This window comes from Xenopus laevis, chromosome 3S (assembly GCF_017654675.1).
Source record: "Xenopus laevis strain J_2021 chromosome 3S, Xenopus_laevis_v10.1, whole genome shotgun sequence".
In the NCBI taxonomy this organism is placed as follows: domain Eukaryota; kingdom Metazoa; phylum Chordata; class Amphibia; order Anura; family Pipidae; genus Xenopus; species Xenopus laevis.
In genome coordinates, this window is record NC_054376.1 from 76,716,593 (window position 1) to 76,729,039 (window position 12,447).

Consider the following 12,447-nt stretch of genomic DNA (forward strand, 5'->3'; position numbering starts at 1 on the left):
GAAAACGTAGACAGTATTCATGTTGACACTTCTGTACAGGTCACATGAAGGTTTTTAGTCTGAAAGAAGTCAAAAATATTAGTGTTTATGGATTTCCACAAAAAAAAAAAAAAGGGGTGATTGCTCTCAGCTGTTCGCTGAGCATGGACAACTGAAACATCAGGAGCCGTTTCACCCAACGTTTAAAAAGTCAGGCAAGCTCCTAAAATGTACACAAATATTCTTTGGACATGAAACAGCTCACAAAAACAAACAATATTTTTCAAAATGATAGTAAAGACATAAGTTCCACTGACGCAGCTTTCAAAAAGGCACTCAAAGCAAATAAAATGTAGTCCAGGCTCTATGAGAGCAAACAGTATACAATGTAATCAAGAGGTCACGGTATATTTGTTTATGTATCTGACAGTGCTGGAATACCAGCATATCCAAAATAAATCTAATTTCCAAGGAAGGCGCCGTAATGAAGGGAAAAAAAATGTGGAAGTGGTAAGGTATATCTGTATAAAATGTTTTAGCCAAAACAGCAAATGTTTGAGCTCCCCTTGTAAGCTTGGCAGCAGCAGTGCTTTTCTGCTTAATCCCATTATATGAAATATTGCTTGAACTTTACAGACTCTCGTTGCTTGAGCTTGTGCTTGATGAATCATTGTCAATTGTCCTTAGTCTTAAATCACAGTCTTCAGATTTCACAAGGTCGCATTTGCACATCCAAGGATGGTCAAAAATTTGCTCAAGTGTTGGTCTATCAGAAGGCCTCAAGGAAAGGCACCATTTGATAAGTTGCTGGCACTCTGGAAAAGGAACAAAAATATTTCATTTTTAACAGGAAACATATACTCTGCTTAATTTTACTAAGCATCAGATGTCACTTTACCTTTGTGCTATTTTTAAAATAAAAAGCCAAGCATATATGTGGCACTTGGGCACAATAGCCATTTTTCTTTATATACAATTAAGTCCCCCCCCCCGTCCCCCACGATCCCAATTGGGGATCATTGGTGTCAGAGAAGCAGAGGAGACAAGAGCATGTTTAAGCATGTATTATGAAAGAATGATATTTTCACACAATTGGCTGCAGTTCTGCAACAGTAATGGTGTCTAACAAGTATTTTATGGGCACTGGGAGCACTCATACACTGAAGTCTACAATTATTTTCACTAACTAATGAGAAAATAAAGGGTAGTTCCCACGCAAATAAAGTATCACTAAACACTAATTTTAGTAATGTAACAAAGATAGGAGTCTTAAATTTTACATGCTAAGTCATTAAGAAAAAAAAATAAAAAATACCTGTAGAGATCCTTCTTCTGAAACACAAGCGGACACGAACAATCTCTTCATCTTGCTCAAAGGGAATATCTCCGCAAACCATGTCATAAAGAAGCACACCCAAAGACCACACGGTTGCTGATCTTCCATGGTATCTGTGGTATCTGACCCATTCTGGTGGACTATAGACTCTGGTTCCTAAAAGCAGAGGGGGGGGGGGGTTAAAACTGTTGGTCACCTGAGGCAACAGAAAGCTAGCAGTAGTTAAATGTAACCATAATAAATCCACCCTCCCCCAATGTAGCTAGGAACAACAATGTATGCATCAGCTGTTTACCAACACTGCTCCCTTTCAAGGACCACGTGGCATCTGCAGCACTGTTCCAAATATAGACACAAAGGGAGGGTATAAAGGGGGAAGGAAAGCGATTCTATCTCCCTACACTGCCCTGTGTATAAAGCGCTGGCATTGCTAGACACTCCCCTCCTCCCTAATGGAGCGGTTGTGCACAGGCTTCAACAGCAACAGATCCCTGGGCTCTCTGTTCCTTGGATACCAAACAAACCCTGGAATCGCATGGTCACGTGCCCCAAAGCGTCGTGTTTCACAACAAACAGATGTGAAATGAGGCTGCCTGGGAGGCGCTTATCTCTGCAGGCCCCGCCCACAGACACTGCCCTCTCCCCCCCACCCTCTGCCATACGCCAACTCATTCAGCGCCACTAGCTCTTCTGCAGCTTTCCCGGCAATATCAAGGACACGCCTGAACATACATTTCAGTGCTCAAAAGGGGATCCCGGTGTACAGCAGCCCGGCTATCATCTTACATGATCAGTGCCTATAGCTAGGGGAGTAGGGATGCCGTTGTGATGAATGTGTCAGTCAGTGTGGGATGTGCCACGTCACAGAGGGAGACAACTAAGGCCGTTGCTGCGGGTTCTTTATGTAGGGGATGTAGCACAGATTGGCAAGACAATAAAAAGCCATAGGTGATGCGGTATAAGAATGGCGGGTGGAAGCAGCTTGGAAGGCTGCCAGTGCGTCACTAGGGGGAATGGCCCGCAGCGAGTATACAGCGGCCATGGGCGGGGCCAGGGTTGCGGGAAATCGTACAATGAATATTGACAAGCGCGCGCCTTAAGCTACAGCACATTCAACTGGGAGGTGTTCATGTGAGCTGTAAAAGACCCATTGTAGTGATAAAAGCCCTTCTATTACGTACCATCAAAATCCGTGTACACCGTATCCTTGAGTAGCGCCCCGGAGCCAAAATCGATCAGTTTCAGTTCCCCGTTCCTCGTGTCCACCAGCAGGTTCTCATCCTTGATGTCCCGATGCACCACCCCGCAGTTATAGCAGTGTCGCACCGCTTCCAGCACCTGCCGGAAAAAACCGCGGGCTGTGTCCTCGTCCAGGGCCCCCTTTTCCGTTATAAAATCGAATAGATCCTTCACCGGCTCCGGTCTCTCCATAACGATCAGGAAGCCGTCGGCTCGCTCGTACCAGTCCAGTAGCTTGATTACCCCTCGGAAGCCGGTGGCCACCTTCTTTAGTAGGACGATCTCCAAAGGCACCATCACGCCGTTCTGTAAGACCAATAAACACAATCAAATAAAGCTACAGAGGCGGAACAGCCCATCTACAGCCCCGCACCACAAGCACAGCTGGAAGGCTGCAGTGACCCCCCCCCCATCATCATCATCATCATCATCATCATCTGGGGAGCACATGCTAAACCGGCGTCGGTACTCACCAAAGTGCCCCATTCTGTGACTCTCTCCTTAGCTACGTGCTTCACAGCGACCTAGAGAAAGACACAAACGATTGTTAGCGACACAGTAGCGACACCAGAGAGCAACGTCACGTGCTGAGATGTCAGGGGAGCCCCCGTTCCTTACCGGCTGTCCATCTGCAATCCGACTGCCCGAATACACCGTGCCGAAACCACCGCTGCCCACAACCGAGCCCACCTGATACACCTTCTCGAAGGGCTCCTTGTCCACTTTCACTGCAAGACAAACCTGCCATTAGTACCAGTGACTAGTACCAACCAGTGACTAGTAACAGCGACTAGCAGCAGTGATTAGTACCAGTGACTAGTAGCAACCAGTGATTAGTAGCAACCAGTGACTAGTAGCAGTGCCCCACTCCTGCACACTCACAACACTAAGGAGCGGGAGACCCCAGGTCGTACCTGGCTGTAAGATCTTAACCGGTAGATGCTCCATGTTGCTTGGGTTGCAGATATGAGCCAGCGATCCGAATTTAGAGAGAAGCATGTTCAATGAACCCTCCGGTAATGTCCAATTAGCGGCTAATTAGGGTCTGACTGAGGAAAGGAAGGTCCCTTCTCGCGTATTTGTGCCGGTACTTCCCTTGTTGCCGCTTTAATTGAGGAAAATCCACGCGCACTCCAAGTAACCGGCGTGTGCCTCACCCACACACATCCATGGACACGGGAGAATCCAGTCGTGACCAAAGCGATAAATAATACAGAACAAATCAGCTCGTGTAACCATACATCCGTGCCGTCACAAAAAATAAATAAAACACGTGAAGTGCCAACAATAATACAGCATACAAAATAAATCCAAAGAGCTAGATGCAATTCTATTAAGTGACAAACACCGACAGCCACGCCGCTCTCTCCTGTTCTGAACTCAATATCTGACAGACCGTCCTCTTAACTCCCAATATTTTGGTCTGCAGCACGAGTAATATCCTTCCGCCAGTACGACAACGGATCACGGGAAACACCTTTCGCACAACAAAACGGAATCCACCCAACGCAGACGCCGTGTAAAACCGGGAGAGTTCTGGCGACTGCGCCTGAGAATAAAAATACCAGTTACGTGCAGAAACCGGCACAGCGAAACGTTTGTTTCCAATACGCACTTCTTTACTAGTAGTAACGAGACGCGTAGGGTTACACAGTGTCTGAAAATGTAGCTGCACGGTGTAACATTAGTGAGTGGAAGGTTTATTTACATATTTATGTAGCGCTGCGTTAGCCAATGGGGCGCAGTATTTAGATTTCAACATCCCGCCTTATCCAATGGCAGCAAGGCCTACTTGCATATGTATGAGGCGAAATAGGGCGCTGGGTGGGAAATCCTAGGCGCGCTTTTTTTTTTTCCCCTCTTCTCGTCATGTCTTTTATCTGTTTAGATTCTGGCCGCGTTACGAAAGGTCAGTGGAGCGGAGTGAGACACCGTGTCTGAGAAAGGCATGCGAGGAGGAGGGATACATTTGTGTTTCACTAACAGTTATAAAGTGCGGCAAAATAATATTGCTTCAGCCTTTTGGGAACGCTGACAAGCTGCATCACTTACTAGCCGCCTCCATCTTGAGTGTATTGGTTTGGCGGACACGCACAATCCCGTTACTGTCCAACCATCTTCACCGTGTAGTCAAGTAGTGACTTCAGAACTTAAAGGAAAACTATACCCCCCAAACAATGTTGGTCTCTATTAAAAGATACTGAGTAAGACAGCTCATGTGTAAAACCCTGCTTCATGTAAATGAACCATTATCATAATAATATACTTTTTTAGTAGTATGTGCCATTGGGTAATCATAAATAGAAAATTGCCATTTTAAAAAATAAGGGCCACCCCCTGAGATCGTAAGATTCACTGTGTACACATACAAACCACATGTAAGGTCACATGAGCCAATTAACAGACAGAGTTCTGCCTTTTGCTTCCTCACTTCTTCCTGTTACAGTTAGTGTTGTAGTATTTCTGGTCAGGTGATCTCTGAGGCAGCACAGATAGAGTCACGAAATGGTGGCTCAAGGCAAGAGATGTAAAAGGGCAATATTTATGTAAATATATATTCCAGTTTGGTAAGATTCTTTAATATGTCATTCAATTTGATATAAACTATCTGTTGCTTAAGTATTCATTTTGGGGGTATAGTTTTCCTTTAACCGTTCTAGAAATGCCTATTTAACGTAACCATGCTGCTCGTTATGGCGCGCAGTGTAACATGGTAGCTGGTAGTCGTGCTTATTATTGTATTTTGGAGGCAACAGAACTGCCGAACGAAAGAAGCAAACCATTTCACAGCTTGTAATGAATGAGCCCTGATGTGGGACGCGTGGTATTTGTACAAATGAACGCTAGGGGAGGCACACTGTACGGAGTAGCAACTTGACAGGCCAGGCTCCAGCTCTATACACACAATCCACTCACATTCAGGGAGGACCCTTTTCCCAGCTGCTAAAATGTTAAAGGAAAACTATACCCCCCAAACAATGTTGGTCTCTATTAAAAGATACTGAGTAAGACAGCTCATGTGTAAAACCCTGCTTCATGTAAATGAACCATTATCATAATAATATACTTTTTTAGTAGTATGTGCCATTGGGTAATCATAAATAGAAAATTGCCATTTTAAAAAATAAGGGCCACCCCCTGAGATCGTAAGATTCACTGTGTACACATACAAACCACATGTAAGGTCACATGAGCCAATTAACAGACAGAGTTCTGCCTTTTGCTTCCTCACTTCTTCCTGTTACAGTTAGTGTTGTAGTATTTCTGGTCAGGTGATCTCTGAGGCAGCACAGATAGAGTCACGAAATGGTGGCTCAAGGCAAGAGATGTAAAAGGGCAATATTTATGTAAATATATATTCCAGTTTGGTAAGATTCTTTAATATGTCATTCAATTTGATATAAACTATCTGTTGCTTAAGTATTCATTTTGGGGGTATAGTTTTCCTTTAAGAGTATTTTGTTGGAGAAAATGTTGGCGAGGTCAGGCGAGGATAGCAGCTTACAGAAACACTATTACATCGAGCGCCGCCCCTTGCGTATATAATGACTCCACAAAGAAACCTTTATTATACAATTGTACAGCCATTTTGTCCAAACACAGGACTTTTAACAATTTTTTTCTTTGTGCTGCTTAATACTAAGAAATATTTGCAGCACCATTCTGTTTCCACTCCATGAGTAGACGCGTACAGCATGCTTATGGCTACAATGAGCTTGGTGTGTAGCCTTGAAAGTTGTCATTGTCCATCTCCTCTGGTACCCACAGGGGAATATGTAAATAGGCCTCTTATTTGACACATCTACTGCTACAGGATTTACCATGAATGATATATAGGTTTCTGGTGAGAAACATTTGAATAAACCCCTGCACCTAGGGTTGCCACCTTTCCTGGAAAAAAATACTGGCCTTCCTATATATTTATCTTTTTTCCCCTATTTATAACATTGGGATCAACCATCATTTATACCACCAGGCTGGTAAAATACTGCACCAAGCAACCCTCACACTACAAATAGCTGATTTCGAGGAGCAATAAGGGTAATAAAATGCTGACAAACCATCTGTACAAAGAGCATACTGTCACAAGCTGACTTGATACTAGAAGAAAAAAACGGAGTGCTTAGTGTAACCTGAAGTGATACATAATTTGTAAATAGAAGGGTTGGAAATCAGCATATTGCCATTTCAACCTAAATATATGTAATTTTTCTAATTTATATCTGCATGTTTGCACACTCACAACAAATACAATTTAGAGAGAGGGTGGTTTGAAAAAATAATTTTTACTTTTGTGCAGAGAAAAAACATTTTACATGAACAACACCATACAACACATGGCATAATTTATACAATGTTAAAAATAGCATAGAATATCAACCACCCATTAGTTGTATATAGCAAGCAAGAAATCCGCAAGGAGCGGATACACCTACCAGAAAAATGAGAATGGCCCCAACGTTTCGGCACCAAGCTTAGTAGAAAGTAAAAGGAGAGCACTCAAATTGCAGATTTAACTGCTTATGCTTATTTATTTCAGTCTGTGAGACACGACATGTTTCGGGCCCAAAAAAGCCCTTTCTCAAGTGTGACAAGGGAGACAAAGGCCTTGGTGCCGAAACGTTGGGGCCATTCTCATTTTTCTGGTAGGTGTATCCGCTCCTTGCTGATTTCATGCTTGCTATATACAACTAATGGGTGGTTGATATTCTATGCTATTTTTAACATTGTATAAATTATGCCATGTGTTGTATGGCGTTGTTCATTTAAAATGTTTTTTCTCTGCACAAAAGTAAAAATTATTTTTTCAAACCACCCTCTCTCTATCTAAATTGTATTTGTTGTGAGTGTGCAAACATGCAGATATAAATTATTGATATAGGTTACCTGCAGTATGGGTAACATTTGTTCCTGCACCTCTCGCAATTTTTTGAAAGTTTTGGTGTGCCCTCCATTCATTATTAACTCTATATGTAATTTTTCTAACAACAGAAAAATATGAGGCGTTGATGTGTGTACTTGGGTATCCTTCTTGCGTCTAGTCACCTTTGCATTTCGTTTTTGTTCTAGCTGTCATTTAGCAGTTAAAATGGTGTAGAAGTAAACGGCAATGCTCATTATAGTATCCTTAAAGGGATACTGTCATGGGAAAAAAAATTTTTTCAAAATGAATCGGTTAATAGTGCTGCTCCAGCAGAATTCTGCACTGAAATCCATTTTTCAAAAGAGCAAACAGATTTTTTTATATTTAATTTTGAAATCTGACATGGGGCTAGACATATTGTCAATTTCCCAGCTGCCCCAAGTCATGTGACTTGTGCTCTGATAAACTTCAATCACTCTTTACTGCTGTACTGCAAGTTGGAGTGATATCACCCCCTCCCTTTTCCCCCCCAGCAGCCAAACAAAAGAACAATGGGAAGGTAACCAGATAACAGCTCCCTAACAGAAGATAACAGCTGCCTGGTAGATCTAAGAACAACACTCAATAGTAAAAACCCATGTCCCACTGAGACACATTCAGTTACATTGAGATGGAAAAATAGCAGCCTGCCAGAAAGCATTTCTCTCCTAAAGTGAAGGCACAAGTCACATGACCAGGGGCAGCTGGGAAATTGACAATATGTCTAGCCCCATGTCAGATTTCAAAATTGAATATAAAAAAATCTGTTTGCTCTTTTGAGAAATGGATTTCAGTGCAGAATTCTGCTGGAGCAGCACTATTAACTGGTTCTTTTTGGAAAAAAATTTTTCCCCTTGACAGGATACCTTTAAGTTTAATTTCAAGGTTACCAATATAGAAAAATGGGGACACCTAATTGCTTTGCATCACACGAAGCACACCATGCTGGAAAAAAAAAAACAGACTGTGTTCAAATTTTGGCAACCCTTCAAAAATATTTGTCAAACAATATAAATATTCTTAAAAAGAGTGGTATGACCTATTTAATATCTGTATGAGATTACTTCATCCTGTTTCAATTTCTTCATCAATTTCATGCCAGTCCAATGAAACTCAAAGCTGGTTAGGTGCTTAAAGGCTTCCTTCAATCATTGTATGGGATTAAGGTTGCCACATTTTCCGGAAAAATATACCAGACTTCCTATATATTTATCTTTTTCCCAAGGAATAACATTGGGATCAACCATAATTTTTACTGGACAGGCCGATTTGGTGAAAGTTCTAGCCATAAAATTGCCTTTTTTTATGGTAGGTTCTCCAGAACTGTCTTGTTTTGGTAGCTGAAAGCATATGACAAGTAGCTTCTGTATGGCACACATTTTCTCAAGGTATGAGGGATAGTTTTGGTGGCTCAACATGTTAAAAGACTAATATGGCTTACATATCTTGCAGTGGGCTCCAATGGGCAATGTGAAAATGTATCGTTCCACTGGTGGGAGGCTAGTCTGAGTAGGTGAAGTAAAAATAGAATTGAGATAAAAGCATATTTAGGCACGAGCTTGCCTTCCTCCACTGGATTACCAGTATACCTTTCCCATTAATATTCATAACAAATAACAGTAGCATGATCCACATATATCTATATATCACCTTATTCATATTAACTTTCTATATTAATCTTACTTCGTACCAGTTACAACTAAACGCAACAGTCAGGTGCTTGGAGGCAACCTTCTTGGAGGCCAGAACGATGAAGGAATGATTAAATTAATATTAATCTCTATATTAATCTCTTAATAGGTAAAAATAAAACAGTAGTATGTGAGCTGTTATGCAGAATGGTGTAGTATTAAAGTGTTATCCAGTCTGTGAATTCCACTCTGCATATTGAACTTTGCAATGTTTAGTACAAAACACCAAATACGCTTCCAAATCCTGCCATGGCAGGTGAATTTTGGCCTAAAAATTTGTGTGGTTTCTGGACAAAATCTGTTGCAGGTGGCAAGCAGTTTCAATAAGTATTAATGACAGGCTCCTGCACCTGTCTTGGGTGCTTCTTCTCTGACTAAAAAATGGCATCAAAGAATACATCCTTCGTACCATGAGCCTTAAAGTTACGTAATTAAATTCATTAGCATATATACAAAGGATTTCTTGTGACACAAGCCCCTTTTTGCCTACAGTGTCTTTTCAAGACCAATTCTAATTAAGAACAGAAGGTTGGCTCAATCATCATGCTGTTTGATAAGAGACTGTATGGTTAATTATACCTTATTAGCTACAGATTAGTAACAGATATTTAAGTTGCTCCATTTACATTTTTTAAATTCAAAATGTTTATACTCTTTGTATGCATCTATTTAACCTACATTTTTAACTGTGAAATGGGGAATTCCCTAGAATTAAAAGTACTAGTTATTATATGATTTTCTCAAGAGAGTCTGCTGGTTCTTCTACTTCTGTCAATGGGGGCAAGCACTGTGCATGCTAATTGGCAAATATTGCACCCCTCAAGGAGCAATACATTTACGTCAAGGATACCACTCATTTGCTCACATTATTGAGGGACATAACATTGCCCGGACATGATATACTATAAGTCAGCTTTGATTTTACAAGTTTGTACACATCCATAATGCACAATTTGGGTTTAACAGCTGTCAAATACTATCTAGATACTACTGATCACACTACTGAACAAAAGTCATTTTTACTTTCATTATTGGAAATAGTACTACATCAAAACTATTTTTTATTTGGGGACACCTTCTACATACAACAGAGGGGTACGTCGATGGGAAGTAATGTGGCACCCACGTATGCTAACCTGTTCATGTCATTCATAGAGAACACAATTTATCATCTTTGGAAATCTTTTACACTTACGTTACATCGATGATCTGTTATTATTTTGGGATGGTACATAAGAAAGTTTGTCCTTATTTCACAGATTTCTAAACCAGATGGACAGCAATTTAAAATTCGCAGTCGATTTGAATAATACAACAATACATTTTCTCTATTACTAGGGTGGGTGAAACACTTAAAACAAGCCTTTTTAGGAGAAAGACAGATAAGAACAATTTTTACATTTTGAAAGTTTTCACTTGGAACCCCTAAAAAAATCCCTTCCAGTGTCACAGTTTGCGAGAGTCAAACGGATCACAAGTGATCCTAAGGAATGTGATGAGCAAATAGAGGATATGCTATTACGTTTCAACCAGAGGGGATATAGTATAAGTATACAAAAAGTACATAATAAAACAAGGGAAATGCTTCTGTCTGAGGTGCCGGAAAGAAAACAAGACAACACTAGAATGGTGTTTGTAAGTAACTTTAATACAGCCAGCCGACAAGTGTGTTTACCAGAAATACCAGAAGAAATATGCAATCAGACAAAATTACACTTGCGATTCAACGTTTGTTATTTATCTACTCAAGTGCCCGTTTGATCTACTTTATGTGGGAGAAACAACCCAAAAGATTAAAGACAGAACATCCAAACATAAATCTACTATACGAAAGGGATTAACCGCATTTCCTGTTCCTGCACACTTCAAACAGGCAGGTCACTCAGTGAGTCAACTGAGATTTCAGGTAATTGATTCGGCAAGATACCTAGGAGAGGGGGGAATAGGCTGACACTACTGCATAAACTTGAAATGCAATGGATTCATAGGTTGGGTACGGTTTGGCCTAGGGGTTTAAATAAAGATTATTTTCTGGCTATGTTTATATACCAGTAGGAGAACAGACAATGTGATATGGATCTTACTGTTACTGTTATGATATAGGCAATCTGTACTAACAGCTACTAATTGGAATATATTTTTTCTCAAGGTAATTGAACATTGATTATGTATCGGAACATTCTGAGTGCTGAAATTACCTTCTGCATAGATTGAGCGGTCACAGAGTGAAACACAGAACACAATGTGCATATAAGGTAATGTTGAAGCGCCGCAGATCCTCTGATTTTAATTGTGTACCTAGTTTCTTTTGTAGCACTTGTTTTTGATTCACTTAAAGTTTGTTACAGATTATTCACAAGGACACTTATTGAAAGGAAACTTTGTACCCTTTTTTGGACACATTTACAAGTATGGACATTATCAGGAATCTAGATGGGACTTGTGATTTGGATACATTGGCTCAGCCTTCCAAAATTGAATGGATTGGAACACATTTGGGACACTTGCAACACAATTAATGATCACTAATGGACACAGTTGTTCCCGCCCAACACCACCACTGTTTCCCCACCCACAATTCACTCTATTTAACACAGAACAGTATGTGATTTCACAGGCTTAAGAAAGGGTCCTGTGAGGCCCGAAATGTTGCCACATGTCTGCTCACATTTGAGCCAATAAAAAACACCTTTGAATATTATACAATTTGCAGTGTGCTGCAGTATATTGGACTTTTACTAGGGCATAGAGGAGGGGCAGGCAATAACTGATTGACAGCTGAGATTTTTAAATGCCGCTTTGAATTGTTTAATAAAAAAAAATTGGATTCAATGTTTAATTTGAAAAGGACTTTTATTATTCCTGACCTACTTTTTATAACCAACCACTGAAAGGGAGGGTTAATGGGCATCTGTTCAGATTATCTCCATATCATTATCTCCATATCTCAGGCATGAGACAAGTATGGGTTTCTTTAGCCACTCTAAGGGTAAAGTCACATTGGGAGATTCGGGGAGATTTAGTCACCTGGCGACTAATCACCTCTTCTTCTGGGCGACAATCTCCCCGAATTGCTTCCCTCTGCCTTTGCGGCATGGCACTCGCGGCGATCGTTTTCCCAGGTTGCCTCACGAGGAAACTTCGGGCAACTTCGGAAAACGAAGTGCCACGATTGCCATCCCGATTCCCAAAAGCAATTCGGGAAGATTGTCGCCCAAAAAGAAGATATGTGGGAAACATATGAAACTCACGAAGATTACCGAAGCGGCTGAAGATGGCGTCCGTGAACTCCGCTGGAC

General features: G+C 41.1%; 1 protein-coding gene and 1 long non-coding RNA gene across 2 annotated transcripts; one reads left to right on the forward strand and one right to left on the reverse strand.

Annotated features, from left to right (window-relative positions):
- Positions 1-502: 502 nt before the first annotated feature.
- Positions 503-3,815, reverse strand: pim3.S (Pim-3 proto-oncogene, serine/threonine kinase S homeolog). The gene is given in 6 exon segments (NM_001087568.1): positions 503-794; positions 1,295-1,471; positions 2,497-2,860; positions 3,028-3,078; positions 3,173-3,282; positions 3,469-3,815. Coding segments are annotated over 6 exon segments (972 nt in total). The 5' UTR covers positions 3,554-3,815; the 3' UTR covers positions 503-609.
- Positions 3,816-4,357: 542 nt separating this feature from the next.
- Positions 4,358-12,149, forward strand: LOC121402184. The gene is made up of 3 exons (XR_005966664.1): positions 4,358-4,463; positions 11,298-11,403; positions 11,497-12,149. It is a non-coding gene; the product is annotated as an uncharacterized LOC121402184 (long non-coding RNA).
- Positions 12,150-12,447: the final 298 nt, after the last annotated feature.